The sequence below is a fragment of the Myxine glutinosa genome, chromosome 9 (genome assembly GCF_964187855.1).
Source record: "Myxine glutinosa chromosome 9, kmMyxGlut1.1, whole genome shotgun sequence".
In the NCBI taxonomy this organism is placed as follows: Eukaryota; Metazoa; Chordata; class Myxini; order Myxiniformes; family Myxinidae; genus Myxine; species Myxine glutinosa.
The window spans coordinates 120440512-120461445 of NC_136269.1; the positions used below are offsets into that span (position 1 = coordinate 120440512).

The following is a 20934-nucleotide window of genomic DNA, read 5'->3' on the forward strand; positions in this document are numbered from 1 at the left end:
AAGAAAAATAGAACCAAGACATTCGAAAACTATAGAGTGAAGGAGCAGATGTTCAAAGATGATCTTCAATCCCTCTTCGATATCTCACCAAATGATGCGCTTGAGAAAATGACGAATGAAGAAGACAAAGCATTCCTTATCATGCAGCATGAGGATCCCTCAAGTTCACGTATGGGATCTGTGGACAACACGCTGGCAGTGAAGGAGAACAGAAAGCGTATCAGGCTTGAGAATGAAGATAAAAGAAAGAAGAAACATGCTGCTGAGACTCTAACAGCAATGCAATCTGTTCCATCAACATCGGCTGTGGTTGATGATGATGATTCTGAGATTGAAAGCTCCGATTAAGGGGACAATGAATTCAAACTCCAAAGTCCATCTTCTGCCAAACAGGCGAAAAAGGCTCCCATCAAGGTGATCACTCCAGCAAGTGGCAACTCTGAACAGAGTAAATCTCTCAGATCGGCATGCTATGTTTGTGGCCAGTGCTTTTGCACAATCTCTTGGTCATCCCATTGAAGACAAGTGAAAGCCAACAATAATAAATAATTTGAGTAATTGAAAATAGATAATTATCTATGAATTGTGGTATGATGCTAAAAATTCTGTATGTTATTATTCATTAAAATTTGTCAACATTTTGAGCAACCTCTAAATATTGTCCAATCAAGCTCAAATTTTCACCACAAACTACTTTCTTCAATAGGAATAGGGGCAGGCTTGTGGAGAAATGAAAATCCAATCTTCAAATTTTATATATGTATTGTTATGTCGGTGGGTAGGGGCATATATAGTAGATGTAGGTAGATCTGCATAGGTAGGTGCTCGACTGTCGTGATAGGGAATCTAGATGTAATAAGTTCTGTGTTAAGCTCGAATGTCGGATGAAGCTTGTATCTTCGTCCCTGTTACGAGGGGGCTGGGCATGCTAATTAGTACAGGGATTATGGGTAAAATTCCCTTGTGTGTCGTTCCCGCTGTCCCTTATGGTAATACATCCTACAGACATTTAGATAGGCCCATTAGCGCACCACACATTAAATAATTCCCCCCGCCGCCACAATGACTTTAGAAGAGCCAACAGGCAGCAGCCAAGCAGTACGCCACAATGGGCGACAAACATCGTGCCAGGCAGGCTGGAGCCATGCCCAGGAGAACGTGTAATTGGTCAGGGAAGGGACAAAAAGCTTCCCCGTGATTGGTGAAAGGAAGGTGGAAGGAGCGGCACACTGATTGGCCACCGACTGTTGACACCTCGGCCAATCAGTGCGGAAGGCGCGAACATTCGGCCAATCAGTGCGGAAGGTGCAAAACCACTACTTAGAAGCAGGTCGCTGATTATAGGGCAAGGGCCGGTGACATCAGAAGGCGGGAAAGACCAAAAATAAACGAGAACTGGTTGGTAGAGGGAGAGAGCCGACGTCACACCGCAAGTGACAAAACGACTCACTCGCTGGCATTTTGTCATTTTGTCTCTGTCTGTCTCTCTTTGGTTTTCTGCCCTTCCCAGACCTTCCTTCTGCCCTTGCTTTTCGTTCTGTTTGGACTTTTCTTCCTGTGCCATCTGCGAATTTGCCTGCTTGACGACGGACGTTGGAGCACTGTCGATTCTCCTCCCTGGCGTCCACGTACGAGCGAGGCTTGCTGCTGGAGCAGACGAGACCGGGGCGAGCAGGTGGCTCGGGGGCCTGGCAGCAGGCGAGCAGGGGCACATCGAGGCCTTTCTTCACGCCAACCGGAGCCGTGTTGGACGACGGAGGCTGCACACATCCAGACAGATAAGCACAGACGCGCAAACAATGTTTCCTTTAATTCGTTCTCCCATCGTGTGTATTTGAAGTGTGTGTGTAAGAGCGCTCAATAGGGGGTTTAGTTTTTATCGTCGCGCTCCATTGTTCTCGGGTTCCATAATAAATATTTCTTTCTTGTACATTTTACCCCCGTGTTCGTTTGAGTTCATTCCCTACAGGATCGGAGCTGCCGGTGAGATCGCTACAGGTAAGAGCTCACCGCTTCTTCCTCTTCCTTCTTCCTCCCGTGCTTGTGTAGTCAAAGTCCGTCATTGAATAAACGCCTCCATTTAAGTTTGTTTGGCCATCTGCGAGCCACGGTATTAACCGAGGGAATTCGCGCGACAGTATGTATATAACGACCCGATCACGTCTCTCACCCGTAATTGGAGGGAATAACGAAACGACTCACCTAACCAATTACACCAGGTGGCTAGGATTATAAATAAATGAACTCCTCCCGGGATGCTCTTCTAGCCAAAGAAAGCTGCATAAAGCAACCATGAGAAGCAACATGAGGTAAGCCCTTTGCTGTTTCAAACTCTACCCAAGTTCCTCTACAGCTGTAAAACATTCACAAGTAGCACACACAAGAGAATCCCAATGCTACACACACCCTCAACCACCGGACCGATTTCATCACTTATTGGCAAGTCATCAGTGAAAAACTCGATGTTTTTCACATAGATGACAAAAACACATCGATGACATAAAAAACCCCTACATTTTCTATAAAATCAAAGGGGGAGAGGGGTTTAGGAGAAAACATTTTCGGTGTTGGCCTGGGGGGAGGGGGAGAGGGAAGGGGTGGGTGGGGTGCAGAGTTGGGAGGTGGAGTGGTTGAGGCTTTGGGGGAGGGGTGAGGATTTTGAAGTGTGGGGTGGGGGTGAGGGGGAGTGGGGGAGAGGGGTTGAAAATATGACAGAATTGCATGTGTAAGTTTATTCTCAGAAAAAATGTAACTGTGTATGTATGCATGTATATATGTACATGTGTTTTTGTGTATATGTACAGTCATGTGAAAAAGTAAGTACACCCCATGGAAAGTTTTGACTTTTTCAACATATTTCAACATACAGTTATTTGATCTTCATTTCAACAATATTAATAGATAGAGGTGATATAATATAACAAATATCATGAAACATTTACATTTTGTAGCCCATTGTATAATTTAAATAAACATAAATGCAAATTTCGCATGTGGAAAAAGTAAGTACACCCCTACATTTATCACTACTTCAAATACCTAAAATTAGAACCAGGTGCACCAGCTCAGGTGCAAATGATTAGAACATCGTTAGAGAGGATCTTGGAGGAACCTGTCTCATTTAAACCTCAGACATTTCGTTTGGTTTGCTCTTTGATGTTGAAGTGTGCGGTGTCACTATGCCTAGATCAAAAGAGCTCTCTGAAGCCTCCAGAAAGAAGGTTATAGATGCCGACGAGTCTGGGAAGGGATTTAAAAAGATCTCCAAACGATTTGAAATCAATCATTCGACTGTCCGGAAGATCATCTACAAGTGGAGAAGATTCCAAACAACTGCCAACTTGATCAGGTCAGGCCACCCCAGCAAGTTCAGCCCGAGAGCCGACCGCAAGATGCTGAAAGAAGTCTCTAAGATCCCCAGAATGTCATCACGGGACCTACAGGTAGCTCTTGCCACTGTTGATGTCAAAGTGCACGAGTCTACCATTAGAAAGAGGCTGCACAAATTTGATCTGCATGGGAGGTGTGCCAGGAGGAAACCTTTGCTGTCCAGAAAGAACATCAGGGCAAGACTAAAGTTTGCCAATGAACACCGAGGCAAAGACCAGCACTTCTGGAACAATGTGCTCTGGACAGATGAGTCAAAGGTAGAGCGATTTGGCCACAGTACCAGAAGACATGTTTGGCGAAAACCAAAGACAGCATTTGACCACAAGAACCTGATACCAACTGTAAAGCATGGTGGTGGAAATATTATGGTTTGGGGCAGCTTTGCTGCATCAGGGCCTGGGCAGCTCACCATCATATAATCCACTATGAATTGTTCATTGTACCAGAGGGTGCTTGAGGATAATGTGAGGCCATGTGTCGGAAAGTTGAAGCTCAACCGAAGGTGGACCTTGCAACATGACAATGACCCTAAACATACCAGTAAATCCACCAAGGAATGCCTGAAAAGAAAGAAATGGAGGGTTCTGGAATGGCCAAGTCAAAGCCCGGATCTAAATCCCATCGAGATGTTGTGGGGGGATTTGAAACGAGCTGTGCATGCAAGAAACCCCTCAAACATCGCACAGGTGAAAGAATTCTGCATGGAGGAGTGGGCAAAAATTTCTCCCAGTCGATGTCAGAGACTGGTAGACAGTTATAAGAAACGCCTACTTGAGGTTGTTTCTGCCAAAGGGGGCAATACCACCTATTAGAGCCAAGGGTGTACTTACTTTTTCCACATTCGAAATTTGCATTTATGTTTATTTAAATTATACAATTGACTACAAAATGCAAATGTTTCATGATATTTGTTATGTTATATCACCTTTATCTGTCAATATTGTTGAAATGAAGATCAAATAGCTGTATGTTGAAATATGTTGAAAAAGTCAAAACTTTACATGGGGTGTACTTACTTTTTCACATGACTGTATAATGTATATGTGTGTATATCTGTCGTTTCTTGGTGTGTGTGTGTGTGTGTGTGTGTGTGTGTGTGTGTGTGTGTGTGTGTGTGTGTGTCACTGTAGAGGGGAGTGATGAAATCACCCTATGGGTAATGAGCTAGCTGTTCTTTAAACCTGCCCGGGAAGTGCTTCTGTGTCTTCGACTACTCACGGACCATAACTGCATCCCTCTCTTAGCCATGGCATCCAAAATCCGATCATTGGATTCCATATCATCTCCAGTATCATTTACTCCAAAGGAAAAGAGTGTTACGTTAACAATAACACAGAAAGTGGTTATTTTACATCCTCTGAATCAAGCTTGTGCGAGAATATGGGACACGAGTTGACACCAACTGGTTGGGGCTCCACTACAATTTCATGGTCATGTATGTCGGCGATGCACTGCTTCCTCTATTATATTATTGTATTTATGAATTTCAGAATAATTATTGGAGTAAAATTTGTCATTTTCCCTTTCTCTGAAAAATTCATTCTCATGAAGTGTTTGGTCCCAACCCATTTCGTTAGCATGGAATTCAGCTGTCATAATAATAATAATAATAATAATAATAACAATAATAATATTAATAATAATAATAATCATAGATCTGCACATGTTTAGACTTGGTCTCGGATTTAAAAGAAAAGAAAAAATATATATATATATATATTGTTGCGGATATGAGGATTGCATTTTTTTGATTGTGTGTATTGTGGTGGTAAATTGTTGTGTAACATTGGTTGGATATGGCCCCTCCTGCCTCCGGAGTTGTGTAAAGGTAAAAAGGGCGTCCCGGTAGTTATTCCATGAAACACCACATTGAAGGACCCGATAAAACCCTTGTTCAGTAGCTTATATCTTATTATGTGTTTTAGAGTAAGGCCTTGTCTTCCATTAGAATAATACTCCATTGCACCGAATCAATTAAGAATAGCTCCCCTTCAATACTTCCATTTCCCAGCCAAACTCTCCATCTGCAGGTAAAGCGGTTCACAAGCGTGGGGTGCACGCCCTCTCATTTCGCTGCTATAGTGAATATGTGCTCCGTGCTCTGTTTGAACAGGAGGGGCGGGGTCGCCCGGGCGAGGCAAGCCCAGGGCGCGCCACGAAGGGCGGGGCTGTTCAGCCCCATGCCCAAATAAGGAAACAAGCCCGTGGCTCGCCACGAGGGGCGTGCCGTCGGCGCCATGCCCAAATAAGGAGACAAGTCCGTGGGATTACCATACAAGGTCACGAAACAGAGCACAGGGGAGGAGGGCGGTACCGAAACCGAAGGGGGCGTGTCAGACCCGCGCTGAAGGTTTGGACAGAAGGGTGCGACGATCGCTGGGACAAGCTAGACCAGAGATACGGCAGATGAGTCCAGGTGCGTAAGAGGGTTGGCAGTCCACCGGGAGAGAGTTCAGAGTTGCACCGGAGTTGCGTGAGGGATACGAAAAGCCTTTGACAAAGAGCCGCTTCAACCAGCCCCGTTTCAACCAGCCGCGTGAAGCCCTGACGGGGCAGCGAGTGACCCTGCCGGCGTGCGCTGTAAAGCCGAATACAAGGAGCTGCCGGCGTGCGCTGTAAAGCCGAATACAAGGAGCTGCCGGCTCCCCGCTTCGCGCCCGGAGTGGACCCGCTCGTTGTGCCCTGTGATTCCACCTGCTCATCCCTCCAAACGATTCCTACCCTTCCATCCATTTGCGTACGTGAGTTTGTTTTGTTCGTGCTGTCCTGGGTAGTAACTAAGTCTGTATAAGCTAGTAATTTTCACTGTGTCACCTGCGTTTTCATGTCACCTGTAAATAATCGTGACTGCTCTTTTTGCTTTTGTGTGTGTAAATAATAAACCCTGTTACTCTTCTGTACGTCTTCTTCTTCTTCCTCTTTGCATTCGTCATCTTAGTCTTTTCCACATTGAATATCTGTGGCGCGATACGGCCAACGTTTGGGTGAATCGGGTTTAGTCGGGGAACAACTGTTCGGTCGCGGAGCCTCCGCTCAGCAAATATAACATCCTTAACCGCGTACCGTAACAATTGGTGTCTGGGAGTGAGATACGAGGCCCGAACCAAATTTTTAAAAACATCTATTAAAAAAAAAAAAAAAAAATTGGTCAAAATTTGGAGTAGCCGAAATTTGCTTTTGTTTTACAAAAACCCGAATTTTGAAATCGCGCCATGGCTGGTCAAGGCGACGGGATGCCGGTGGGAGAGATACAGATAGACGGGGTAGAATCGACCCAGGACCCCAGGGAAGAAGTGGGGAAAATGGTGGAGGAGAGTAAAGAAGGTGTGGTTGAGGGGGTATCAGGCGCACAAAATGGCGCTCTCGCGCACGAGGTTGGGGCGGCTGCGGCCGCACCCTTTGTACTACCAACGGTGGCCCAAATGCAAGCCTTCATGGCCCAATTCATGGTGGAAATGCAGAAAGAAAACGACAGTATGGAACGAATGGAAAACAGAATGAGGGCTAACAGTGAGCGATTGAGTAATAAAATTGAAGCAATAACGAACGGAATGAGGGCCGATAGGGAGGAAAGGGAGCAGAGGGACAGAGACCGCGAGTTGGGCGAAAGGGTCCCAGGGGTGCACGAGGAGGTAACGCGGGTCGAGAAGCACTGGTTGAGCGAAGCGGAGGAAAGCGCGGGTACAATGACGGGGGTAGAAATCGCGACACGGGGTTTGGAAAAGCCGGCGACCGATGAGGTAGAGGGAATTTTATTAAAGCCAACGGTCGTTGAGGGGAACAAAGACAAAGCAGTAGTGGGCATTGAAATTGAAGAGACCGGGGACTTAGAAAACCACTCGCGGCGGGAGGAAAAGATGGAATATGTACAAAGTCCCTGCTCAAATCATGAGGATATGCTCACTAACCAAATAAAGAGTTTGCAGGTGCGCGTGGAGAAGGGAATCCCCCAGGTGAGTCGTGCTGTATATTGTGCGGGTAGATTTTGCAGGAGGATGTATAACGACAAGCGAATTGTCACGCGATTGGGATCAAGGAAGCACCCGGGCGTTGGTGAAGGGTCCCGTGTGAGTGGAAATGGCACGCGTGTGAAAAAAAAGTGTGCGTCAAGGGGTGAGCGTGTTACGAAGCACGAGTGTGAAACCGAGTGCGAGCGAGAATGCACGTCGGGGTGTACTGAGTGTGACACGGAGTGAGTTGGTGATGGCGCAGGTGCGAGAGGGCACATCGGAGCGCGAGTGTGAAACCTAGTGCGAGCGAGAATGCACGTCGGGGTGTACGGAGTGTGACACGGAGAGTGAGGTGGTGGTGGAACGTGTGCGAGGAAGCACACCTGGGTTGGTGGTAGCGCGAGTGTGGGAGAGCCCATCTGAGCGCGTTAGTGGGTGGATGCAAGAGTGCACGCCCATGGTGAGTGTTACGGAGGACGTAACGGAGGAGAGGACCGAGGTGTGCGAACGGCGTGTGCGAACGGCGTGTGCGAACAGCGAGTGTGCGCGACAGGTGTGGTGTGTAACAGGGAGTGCGTTGGTGGAATGTACGAACGGCGTTGACGCACCGACCTCGGTGAGGGTGAAAGGGGTAGCGTATGCGTGCGAGTATGCAGGTGAAGCATCGACGGTAACCGGGTTAGCGTTTAGGGCGACGGATAGCCGATGCGAGCACTCGGGGCGCAGTGTGTTTTGTTGGATGCCAGGCCCGGCGCGGATCAAAGCTGCGTTGTTTCTCTTCGAAGCGTCGTTGCCGATTCGGGCTTGGCCCCGCCCCGCACGGTCGAGTCCGGGCCTTGGCGGGCGAGGCGACCGGTCCGGTTCAAGGGCGAGTGGGAGGAAGCGGAACGGTGCCCCCTCGTGGGGACGGGGTTCCGACCGGGGGAGATTGAGCCATCGGGCCCGGGACCGCAAGGTACCGCGCCGAGATGGTGCGTGGAATCTCGGCCCGACCAAACCACCTCCCTTGAACCGAAAGCCGGACGGATTCAACCTGCAGGTGACCAAACCACCCGAATTCATTGCTCGGCTTTACGAAGCAGAGTTTAATGATGTCATGACGCACCGAGGCTAGGATGAGTGGACGGTGATGATGGTGATAGTGATAGTGATTTGATACGAAATTTAGAATAGTGAGTAGAATTGGCGGTAATTGGAAAATTTTAGATTTGTGGAAATTGGACGAGCAAAATTTATAGTAAGAGATGCCCCATGTGATGGGATGGCCAATCCACCATCCCTCACAGCGGGGGGCAAAGGAGCACTAGATTATGGGGTTGATGGCAGTGAAAACTAGCCCAGGAGGGTTAGGATATATCGTGTGTAGGGATCTAGAGATTGACAATAGGTAACGGTAAGGTTAGGTAGCTACATTGGACAGGTAGCTGGGGACGTAGGTAGATTAGTGTGGATGATAATGATGTGGGAGCGCAATAGTTTAAAGGGGCGACTGGGAAGCGCAAGTTTCAGAGGGGAGTAGTTAGATGAGATGATGCCGTGTGAGTGTTGGAGGTATATTCAGAAGTGTATTGTGAAAAGTGTATGGTGAACAGGTGTGATTGCACAGGTGTGCAACTGAACAGGTGTATGGAGCAGTGTCTGAGTGAGAAGAATAGTGAGATGAGTATTGTGCCGACCAAATGGTCCAGGAAGAGGAGGAGGGTGCAGGTGGCACCAGGTATGATTGCACAGGTGTGCAACAACAGGTATGAGGAACAGGTGTATGGAATAAATGGTAGTGTGGAATATCTGGAGTATTGGAATGGATGGTAGTGGAGTGAGTATGGTGGAAACTATGGAGTGGAGTGGATGGTGCGAAGGTGTGAATGGGGGAAGAATGGACCCCATCACGAATACCCGGGGCGGGTAGTGTAAGTGTTAGGTAGAGGGTATAGGTAAATTGTGGTTGGATATTGGCATCTGTGGTGCGGGTGGAAGAATGGTGATTGGATGGGTGCATTAGTGTTGTGGAAATGGCTGGGCGTGTAGCCTGTTAGTGTGTGTAGTTAGTTTGGGCACTCCACCACTGTGAGGATGTCGGCCAAGTGAGGCCGCAGGTGGGCTCTGGGAGCCGGTAGTAGTTGTTGTGGATGGGGCCCGAGGATCCGGAGGGCGGACCCGGGTAGCCCAGTGCCAGATGGCACCGAGTGGGGTGACAGAGCCAGGAGGGGCCTTCCCCAGTTAGTTAGGTTAGGGTGAGGAGCTAGGTAAGCTTGGGTGGCAACTACAGTGGTGGAGGTGTGCAGGTGGGTAGACCTGCTGGGAGAGCTGCACGACCCAGCCCAGAAATTGTGCAAGGGCACCGGGAGATGAATCGGGGGAGTGAGACCCCAAATTGAGAGGCACCACAGTTTGGTCAATGGGAATTGGTTTTTAGAACCCATAGTGTAAGTTGGCCAACGAATTGGCAGGGAGAGACCCCGGGTAGTGTAACGTGTGTTAAAGTCATTTAGAGGATAGTTAGGATGAAGAATCTCCTTGCACCATCTACATGCACTCACCTGAGATGACGTACCTCCACACCATGCCAGGTTGTTTTAAATATTTTTGATGCAAATGTTTGGATCGTGAGACGCATCATGACGTGGGTGTGACATTGTGCTTTGTGTTCCATCTCTTCCTCCTTATGAGGGTTGATGATGAATTGGGTGATGGCAAATCTTGGTTAGAGGGATTGTGGAGACGAATTTAGTATAGAAGAAATATGGGGAAGATGTGACGGTAGCGACGGATTTGTAAAGGTGTAGATTTTGTACATATGGGGTAAGGGCAAGGGTAGTGTAGGTGACAGGGGGGGTGACGTACGGTAGGGACGAGCTTTCTCACTTCGCTCTCCGTACGCATTTCGCCCTGCATTGCCTTATTGATGTGTACCCTTGTGACCTTACCCCTCGCTCATCTGTCTCTCCCCCCTTTTGTCTCCCACATGACCTGTGCGCCATTGGGCGCCGAGGGGAGCGTGCGTGAGTCGGCCATTGTGCGCCCGGAACTCCCAGAACCAGCTGTCTGCATCGATGCACCACATTATGGACCACATGTCTGTGGCCGAGCACCACTGATGGACCCCATGGGTTGGGGCATGGCCCCTCTGCTGGAACCGGCCATGAGGGCCCGAAATCTTGCTGGCGGACCTTGGCCACGGGGCACCGATGCCCCACAGGTGAACCACACGTAGTCGGCCCCTGTGGGCCATAAATAAATACAAACGGACACGTTAGGTGAATTTTATTACAAATAGGCCGCCAGCAAAGGAAAAGACAACATCTGGAAGAACAAATAATAATAGCCAGCAGAGGGAGCCGAAGAGCAAGAGACCACCTGCAGGGTTAGGGGTTGTTGGTTTATTTTGATTATTCATGAACACTGATGAACTGTGATGACTGGGCACCGATTGGCGCTTGAGGGTGTATTGGTGCATTTTTGGGTGCTTTCATGGTGCATTGATGCAGAGCAGACTGTCTCCCCCCCAGAAAGAACAATCACAGGTCCTGGGTTAGTCTTGTAAATAAAAGTAGTGTCAACTGTAAATAATGCTCCCCACCGTCAGTGTGTAGTTTGAAGACCATTCCGCAATTCGGTTAACTGTGGGCGTGAGTCTGTTAGGCAGGGTGCAATGGAGCAGCGGGACATATTTATCTATGTTTTAAAACTGTCGCACTCAGGGTCAGGTTAAAAGTAGAGGGAACTACACCTACGTGTCACACTAAATTAAAGTTATAGGCCCGGGACGTGCCTAAGAGGAGGAGGGTGCAGTGTTGCGGATATGAGGATTGCATTTTTTTGATTGTGTGTATTGTGGTGGTAAATTGTTGTGTAACATTGGTTGGATATGGCCCCTCCTGCCTCCGGAGTTGTGTAAAGGTAAAAAGGGCGTGCCGGTAGTTATTCCATGAAACACCACATTGAAGGACCCGATAAAACCCTTGTTCAGTAGCTTATATCTTATTATGTGTTTCAGAGTAAGGCCTTGTCTTCCATTAGAATAATACTCCATTGCACCGAATCAATTAAGAATAGCTCCCCTTCAATACTTCCATTTCCCAGCCAAACTCTCCATCTGCAGGTAAAGCAGTTCACAAGCGTGGGGTGCACGCCCTCTCATTTCGCTGCTATAGTGAATATGTGCTCCGTGCTCTGTTTGAACAGGAGGGGCGGGGTCGCCCGGGCGAGGCAAGCCCAGGGCGCGCCACGAAGGGCGGGGCTGTTCAGCCCCATGCCCAAATAAGGAAACAAGCCCGTCGCTCGCCACGAGGGGCGTGCCGTCGGCGCCATGCCCAAATAAGGAGACAAGCCCGTGGGATTACCATACAAGGTCACGAAACAGAGCACGGGGGAGGAGGGCGGTACCGAAACCGAAGGGGGTGTGTCAGACCCGCGCTGAAGGTTTGGACAGAAGGGTGCGACGATCGCTGGGACAAGCTAGACCAGAGATACGGCAGATGAGTCCAGGTGCGTAAGAGGGTTGGCAGTCCACCGGGAGAGAGTTCAGAGTTGCACCGGAGTTGCGTGAGGGATACGAAAAGCCTTTGACAAAGAGCCGCTTCAACCAGCCCCGTTTCAACCAGCCGCGTGAAGCCCTGACGGGGCAGCGAGTGACCCTGCCGGCGTGCGCTGTAAAGCCGAATACAAGGAGCTGCCGGCGTGCGCTGTAAAGCCGAATACAAGGAGCTGCCGGCTCCCCGCTTCGCACCCAGAGAGGACCCGCTCGCTGTGCCCTGTGATTCCACCTGCTCATCCCTCCAAACGATTCCTACCCTTCCATCCATTTGCGTACGTGAGTTTGTTTTGTTCGTGCTGTCCTGGGTAGTAACTAAGTCTGTATAAGCTCGTAATTTTCACTGTGTCACCTGCGTTTTCATGTCACCTGTAAATAATCGTGACTGCTCTTTTTGCTTATGTGTGTGTAAATAATAAACCCCGTTACTCTTCTGTACGTCTTCTTCTTCTTCCTCTTTGCATTCGTCGTCTTAGTCTTTTCCACATTGAATATCTGTGGCGCGATACGGCCAACGTTTGGGTGAATCGGGTTTAGTCAGGGAACAACTGTTCGGTCGCGGAGCCTCCGCTCGGCAAATATAACATCCTTAACCGCGTACCGTAACAATATATATATATATATATATATATATATAGAAATATATTTCATCGATCATTCAAATGTCGTGATTTTCACTGGCAAGGAATTTCTCTTTCAGTCAGGATTCATTTAAAGTCAATCACTCTTAGATGTTGATAGTGTGGACCATCAGAAGCCATTGTTTGGTGTGTGTTACATCAGTGATTGAAGTGTAGCGATGATTATAGGGTGTGCATATGATATCGTACCTTGTATGTAAGTACAGTGTGTAATATAGAAATATATAATATAGAAAAAGGGGACCAAAAAACAACAACAACCACGGTCCCCAAAAAAGGCCAACCCCCGCTTTGCGAGGAAAAATGGCCTCTAAACGGTTTTTTTTTTGGGGTTTTTTTTAATGTAAGTACAGTGTGTGCGCAATAAGTGATAGCGAATTAAAGCCACGTGTTTATTCATCTTCAAAGCAAACCCAACCAGAAGCGTTTTGTTCTTTTTTTTTGGACTCAAATTAATTCTGGTGAATTCTCTCATAATGTAATTAACTTTCAATTAAAAATAGACAAGTACAATCATCACACCAAAACTGCATTTCGAATGTGTAGGTACACACATGCAAAACAAGTCCGTCGCAAAAGCTGCTGTTAAAGCCACAAGCGAAGTAGCAAGAGTTTCATTTATTACCCTATCATGTGCAGGAAGCGGAACCAGCTCTGTGCCAGGCATTCTTCTGTCATGTTGGCTGGTATTAGTGCCAGATCGTCCTCGGGCACACGAAGTGAGGGCAGGGACATACCGTACAGCTGCTGCAACAGCCTGTATGAGGCATAAGGAGATTGGGGATGAGGGATGTGGGACGACAAGGGCGGGGGTGGGGGAAGGAGGGCAGCAACGAAGGTAATGAAAGGACAGTTAGAGCAATTATTTCACTCTAATTCGTTCATCAATCTCTTCCAATTCAAGGATCATATCACTTGGTTTGACAGGTGTTTTTGAAGTTATTTTCAAGGCAACTAAAATAAACATTGATATTATTTGAGGTTACCTGCACTATCAAAGATAAATGGTTATCTACAAAAGAAATTCCATCAATTTGCACTGGTTATGCTCATTTTGTTAGCGAATGTATGTATGTGTTTATTTAAATATATGTATATATTATATATGTGTGTGGGTGTGTGTGTGTGTTTCTGTATGCGTATGTAAGTATTGTTAATGTCCAGCTTCCTTCTTGTAACTACAGTGCAGTAACTGGTCTTTATTTTGATTACCCACAAATAAACACCTGGGATTTTCATAGACAAAATCCATCTGTGTAAGGCAGACTTAAAAAAAAAATAGAGCTAAGTCGATGGCACGCTATCACAAATCCCCATGCTTCCCACCAAAAGCAGTTTGAAGAGGGCAAAAGTTCCACCAGGAATGACCCCATATCAAAAAAAATAAATTTGTATACAAGATTGAGGCTCATGTAAGAGCTAACACTGAACAAAAAGACAAACTGACACACATAAAACATATGATAAAGGGAGCGGGAGACAAGATGGGGAGAGAGAGGGAAGCACACCAATACAACATTTGACAGCAGGGACATCGGGAGATCTGTGAGAGGGAGAGGGCTTGGGGGGAGAAGGCATGGGAAGGGGGCGGGGGGGAGATGTAAAAAACACATCGACACTGCTAGGACTTCCAGGAAAGAAGTTGGTATTTCAAAATAAGTGTATCTGGGGTGAATTAACAGGGGTAGAAAAGAGCAAGGTTTTGGATGGGGGAAGATAAGAGATGGTGGTGAACAGCTGTGTTAAAGACCTGGAGGGAGGAGTGGGATTGAAGAGAGTAAGGGAGTTTGTTCCAGAGGTGGGAGAAAAGAGGAATGAAAGAGGGAAGGTGAATAGAGAGTCTTAAATGTTTTCTTAAATTTCTTAAATAGAGAGTCTTAAATGAGAGTAAAATCAAATTTTGAGTTAATTCTTTCACATTTTCATGAACCTTTTACATGACTGCTGTGACCCCAAGTCCCCAACCAATGAATAGGGCATGGACAGGAGGTCAAATCCCCAAAAATCGTCACATATTTCATGCGTCCCCCAATATTGAATGCATATAATACGTACAAAGTTTCATTTTAAAATGTTAAAAACATGCCCGTAATTGCATTTTTCGGAATTTGACCTTTTGAACCCACTCCGACCCACCCCTTTGTGCCATGTGTTGATCATAACTACCAAGTTTGGTGAATTTCTGCCCAACAGTTTAGGAGAAAGCATGACGGAGGGACGGATGGACAGACAGACAAGCAAACAGATGGAGCCGATTACAATATCCCCCTGGTATTTTTCAAGAAGCGTGGGATATTTAGATGGCCTCCAGGACACTCCTCGAGTCAATAAAAAAAAATTACACTTGAGAGTAAACCAACTGAGAATAAATTCCAAATAATGTGGGAAATAACCAAAAACCATGCAATCATGACATTTATAACTCCAAAATCATGAAACTTTATGCAGCCCAAAACTTTGCATGCATACCAGGGGAACTCCAAGGGAGGGCATGAATGAAAACTGGAAGTTTCGATAACTTTAAAGAAGCTAATTACCTGGCTTTGTTAATTAAAACAAAAACAGGCTTTATCCTTGGTCAGCCCACTATCTCTCGCAGGGGTCTTAAGCTTTGTTTCGGCCTGCTAAAAAGGCCTGATCTTCATACCTACGAATCGCTGTACACATCGCTTTTGTAGGTGCTGCAGTTTTCAAACTAGATGGTATTCATAGAATACTTACCCTGCACAGTCAACTTGTTGCGAGCCAACTCTTCTGTTTTTGAACATTTTTTTTCTTTTCCAATATGGCTGCCAGACCACGTGAGCGATGACATCATAAATTTATATTCTCTAATATAATTGTTGCATAGATCACGCTCAATACATTCCAAACTGATCAGACTAAGCGTTGTCCCTGTCGAATTATGACGTCATAATTATGACACCAATGACGTCATCGTTAACACCTATTCCCCATATTAGTCAGGTTCACTATGTTTTTTCGTTCAAAATTTTGGTAGATTAGCAAAACTATACATTTTTGGAATATTCAGAGCATGAGGAATCCAAAAATTAATGTTTACATTTGCGTAGACACCTTTGCGAAAATGACACTCAGGACAGTGATGAAGATCTGTAAAAGCATATTCCTGAACGATATAGACCTCGTAGATCCTGTGTATAGGACTTATAGTTCAATCTGATACTACCTATAACATCCTATAACAACCTATAACTTCAAAGGACTTGCAATATCATGTATTATGTAATACAGTTATATCACAAATATAAAGACAATGTTTTTCAATTACCTTTGTTTGTTGCTTTTCTATAATCCTGAGCACTATTTTGAGGCCTTTATTGGATTCCTTGACCCAGAAAACATAGGATTAGCATATTTAATTAAGTCTCTAGGTTGACTAGAAGCCGAGATCGCGCAAAATATTTATTTTATGGCGGCCATTTCCAAATCCAAAATGGCGGCCATGCAGGTGTCTGTGCAAATGCCAACATTGATTTTCAGATTCTCCATGCTCTGAAGATTCCAAAAATGTACAGGTTTGCTAATCCCAAAATTTTGAACGAAATTATATTTGTTAACATAGTGAACCTGACTATCTTCATCACTGTCCTGAGTGTCATTTTTGCAAAGGTGTCTACGCAAATGTAAACATTAATTTTTGGATTCCTCATCCTCTGAATATTCCAAAAATGTATAGTTTTGCTAATCTACCAAAATTTTGAACGAAATTCTATTTGTTAACATAGTGAACCTGACTATATGGAGTTCTTTACAATGAGCCATGTTACATTTTTTTCCATGCAGCGGTTTTGGAGATAGAGGTGCAACATTTTTCGGTTTTTCCAAGATGGCGCCTGTACCACATGACCTATGACGTCATGATTATCATTAAAATATTCTACATGAGGAGGCGCTCCTATGGTGAAAATTTCGTGTCCATCAGACCAACAGTTGCTTAAAAAAAAAAATTCACAATGATCAGATAAGTGTTGTACTTGTCGAATTATGACGTCATAACGAAGGCACCAATGACATCATCATTAACATATCTTATTCCCCAAGGGCAGTACTTGAAAATGAGCCATGTTTCAATTTTTTCCATGGAGCAGTTTCGGGGATATAGAGGTGCAACTTTTTTCGATTTTTTCCAAGATGGCGTCTGTACCACGTGACCTATGACGTTATCATTATCATTAAAAATTATACAGGAGGAGCTGCTCATGTTCTGAAAATTTTGTGTCCATCGGACTAACAGTTGCAGAGGAATTTTTGTTGAATTCATACTGATCAGATCAAGCGTTGTACTTATCGAATTATAACGTCATAATTAAGGCACCGATGACATCACCATCAACATCAACATATCTTATTCCACATGGTGAGTACTTGGAAATGAGCCATGTTTCAATTTTTCCCATTGAAAGGTTTGGGAGATATAGGTGTAACGTTTTTCCAAGATGGCGTCCGTACCACGTGACCTATGACGTCATAATTATGAATAAAAAAATGTATACAGGCGGAGGCGATTCTATGGTAAAGTTTCATGTCAATCGGAACAGTTGCTGAGAAAATGAGTTTATAAAATGCAGACACGTACGGCACACACACATATGGCACACGGCACATGGCACACGGCACACGTATGCACCTGAATGCTTAACCCCGCTTTTTGCTTCGTGAGCACAGGGTAATTTGGAGCTCTTATACATTGCATGATGCAATTTACCACGACGGTCTCTCATGGACTAATTGAAGTATATAATTGAAATATTATTTCGGATTTAAGGATCACATCTCACGGACTAATAAACTGGTGTCAAATCTGGAGTAAAATGTGAAAATGTTAAGAAATTAGCAATTCTTAAAACTAAGTGTATTTATGTAAGCAAGGCCGTCATCCCTCATTCTGCACCGTTGTCTTAATTCATACCTCCATAGGATAGGGTGTCATTCCACTGGGACCTGCAATACTTGTGATTAAGATTGGAAGTCTTTCATTTAAAAAAAAACCTGTCCTTTTGATGGTGTTTTGTATGTATACTGTACACTGTATGCTGTCAAGGTGCCCAGGTATGTGTTCAGTTATCAAGCAACTAGCTAGCGTTTGCCAAGCCAGCCATTCCTTATCAACAGTTTTAAATGGAATGCTTGCTTGAGTGCTTGCCACTTGGTGAGCGTTTTACCAGAAACGTGGTAAGTGAACACACCCCAGATTAATTACATGGCGACGAGGATAAACATCTACACCATGACGTGTTTGGGCCATAATCGATGGAATTGTCCCTCATGTGGACAGATTTTGACAATATGCAGAAAGGAGGAAATGGGGGTGGGTTGGTAGAAATTGAAAACCGGTTTTATTTTAATTATTTATTTTCTCCAAATGTGGTTATTTATTTATTTTTTTATTTTTTTATTATACTGAATCGAGGCTCGTGAAAGAGCTAACATTTACTTCACAAACAAATCGACCAGACAAACAAAATACACAAAAAGAGGGAGCGGAAGACAAGATGGGGAGAAAAGGGGAAGCACACAAACACAACATCCGAGAGCAGGGAGATGTGTGGAAGGGAGAGGGCCCGGGGGTAGGAGGCATGGGAAGGGGGGGGGGGGGGGGGGGGAGAAGTATAAAGCACAAGGACACCAAGGACTTCCAGGACAGAAGTTGGTATTTCAAAAAGTGGAATTGGGGTGAAATTAGCGGGGGTAGAAAAGATCACGGTTTTGGATGGGGGAAGATAAGAGATGGTGGTGAACAGCTGTTTTAAAGACTTGGAGGGTGGAGTGGGATTGAAGAGAGTGAGGGAGTTTGTTCCAGAGGCAGGAGAAAAGAGGAATGAAGGAGTGAAGGTGAGCAGAGAGTCTTGATTTTGGCAGTTTAACCAAAAGAGGGTTGCAGGCAGATCTTGTGCAACCTGTACGAATATTTGCGGGACAGAGCCCAGAGAGAGCTGGGGGGGCAAGGCCAGAGAGGAGTCGGTAGAAAACGGAAAGACCACCAACCTGCCTGCGGTGAGTGAGTGAGAGGCCCTTGGAGTTAGCTTCATCGCGGGAGATTCCAATGATTCTGAATGCTTTGGTTTCAACAGCGCGAAGGCGTGCTAGGTGTGAGGCAGGAGCACCAGCCCAGAGGGGAGAGCAGTATTCCATTGAGCTGCGGATGAAAGCCTTGTATGTGGTGAGGAGCTCAGGTGTGCCAAGGAAGGACTTCGCACGACGGAGGATGCCCAGTCGGCGACTGGCTTTGGAGGCCAGATTTGAAATGTGGTTTTTCCAGGAAAGATCATGGCAGATAGTGAGACCCAAAAGCTTGAGTGACAGAACTTCTTGGAGAGGATTATTCAGAAAGTGGATGGGAGGGTTGTCCAGTCGGTCTTTTCGGAGAGACATCGTAAGAGTGTGAGATTTGTCAGGATTGAAAGACATGTTCCACTTGTTTGCCCAGTCTGTGATTTTGTCAAGGTCTGCAGAGAGTGAGGAGGCTGCAGACTGCCGATCTGAGGGATGAAGAATGGAGCGACAGAGTAGAGTCGTCAGCAAAGAGATAGAGAGGATTTTCAAGAGAGTCAGAGAGATCATTGATGAAGACCAGAAAAAGCACAGGGCCCAGAACACTGCCTTGGGGAACTCCAGCCTGAACAGGAAGAGGAGATGAGAGAAACCCATTCAGGGCCACACGTTGACTACGACTAGAGAGGAAGTCCGCCAGCCATGCGTGGAGATTTCCATGGATACCAAAAGAGGAGAGTTTGGTGAGCAGAGCGGGGTGCCAGACCGTATCGAAGGCATGTGATATGTCAAGGGAGACTGCTCTAATTTCCTGTTTGGCATTGAGGACCTCCATCCATTGTTGAGAAAGCAGAAGCAGCATGTCCAGAGTGGAGTGTCCAGGTCTGAAACCAAATTGATGATCAGAGATCAAGCCATTGGAGAAGAGGAAAGATTTCATATCTGAAGCAATGATGGATTCCATGACTTTGCTGATAATTGGGAGAAGGCTGATTGGTCTGTAGTTGCTGGGATCTGTTTTTGCATCTTTTTTGTGCAAAGCGGTGATGTTGGCAGATTTCCAAGCAGATGGAAGATGACCTTGAGCAAAAGAGAGGGTGAAGAGAACAGAGAGAGGGAGTGAAAGAGCGGAAGAACATGATTTTAGGACCCGTGGGCTGATGCCGTCAGGTCCAGTTGCAGAATCAGAGTCGAGGGTTGACAGAAACCTTTCCACCTTGTCAGGAGGAAAGGACACAGAGTCCAGGAGAAGCTGGGTACGACTGGGTATGGTGGGTACAGAGAGGGATGGGTTTGGGACACAAGATTTGGAGGCAAACACAGAGTTGAGGCATTCAGCTTTTTCACGTGCGGAGTCAGCCGTGTGGCCATTTAAGGTGAGGGAGGGGATGGAGGGGGAACAAACACCAGAAACAGATTTTACCAGACGCCACCAGGATTTGGAAGAGGGAGACAGATAAGAGAGTTCGGTCCTGAGGACGGAGAGATATTGTTTCCTGGCTCTCCTGAGGGTGGACACACACTTGTTTCGGGCTTTGTGAAAGGAAATGAGATTTCCTTCCGTTGGATTTGCTTTCCAGGAGATGAAAGCAAGTTGTTTCTGGGCAATAGCCTCACCACAAGATTCCGTGTACCATGGACGGGAGGAAGGGTATGACACACTGGTTAAAACACTTTATTCACTAATAGTGACAAGGAGGAGGGGGTAGGGGAAAGGGTGGGAGGCCTGGAGGAGGGAGACGGTGGAGGGGTGAGAGGTCTGGAGGAAGGGGCTGGGAGGAGGGGTGAGTAGAGAGAGGGAGGTGGAAGTCCTGAGGGAGGGGAAGGGGCGAGAGTCCAGAGGGAGATATGGGAGGAGGGGTGGGGTGGGAGTCTGGAGGGAGGGGTGGGAGAGGGGATTGGGTGGAAGGAGGCAGGAGAAAGGGTGTGATGAGGGAGGGGAAAGAGGTACCCAACATTGTCTGGCAACGCTGGGTACGTTTGTTAGTATCTAATCAAGAACAAAAAATAATAATTAAGCGGTATTTAATAAACTAGGGCATGCCCGTACTATATATATGCCCGTACTATATATATATCTAAAATTATATCCCCCCCCTCTATTTACATGAAATGGTTTGGTCCATTCACAACGCCAAAGCGAACGGCGAACGGCTTGCGAGTACGGTGACAATCCCCCCCCTCTATTTACATGAAATGGTTTGGTCCATTCGCAACGACCACAGAACCCCCCCCCCCCCTCTATTTACATGAAATGGTTTGGTCCATTCGCAACGCCAAAGCGAACGGCGAACGGCTAAATCGCCATAGCTCGGTAACTACTTGTCCGATTAATTTAAAACCTTGAAAAGGCACATCCTCGGGTCCCCAGCAATATACCTGGCAAGTTTCAAGTATATCGGAC

The 20934-nt window shown here is 46.2% G+C and overlaps 1 protein-coding gene across 11 annotated transcripts in view; it reads right to left on the bottom strand.

Annotated features, from left to right (window-relative positions):
• The window catches only part of RALGAPB (Ral GTPase activating protein non-catalytic subunit beta), a 157090-nt gene that overhangs the window by 111700 nt on the left and 24456 nt on the right, over nt 1-20934 (bottom strand). For all 11 annotated transcript variants that reach the window (XM_078784853.1, XM_078784852.1, XM_068128356.2 and 8 more), the window contains exon 7: nt 13141-13272. In XM_078784853.1, coding sequence (XP_078640979.1) covers nt 13141-13272 — 132 coding nt within the window. The remainder of the gene's footprint in view (nt 1-13140; nt 13273-20934) is intronic.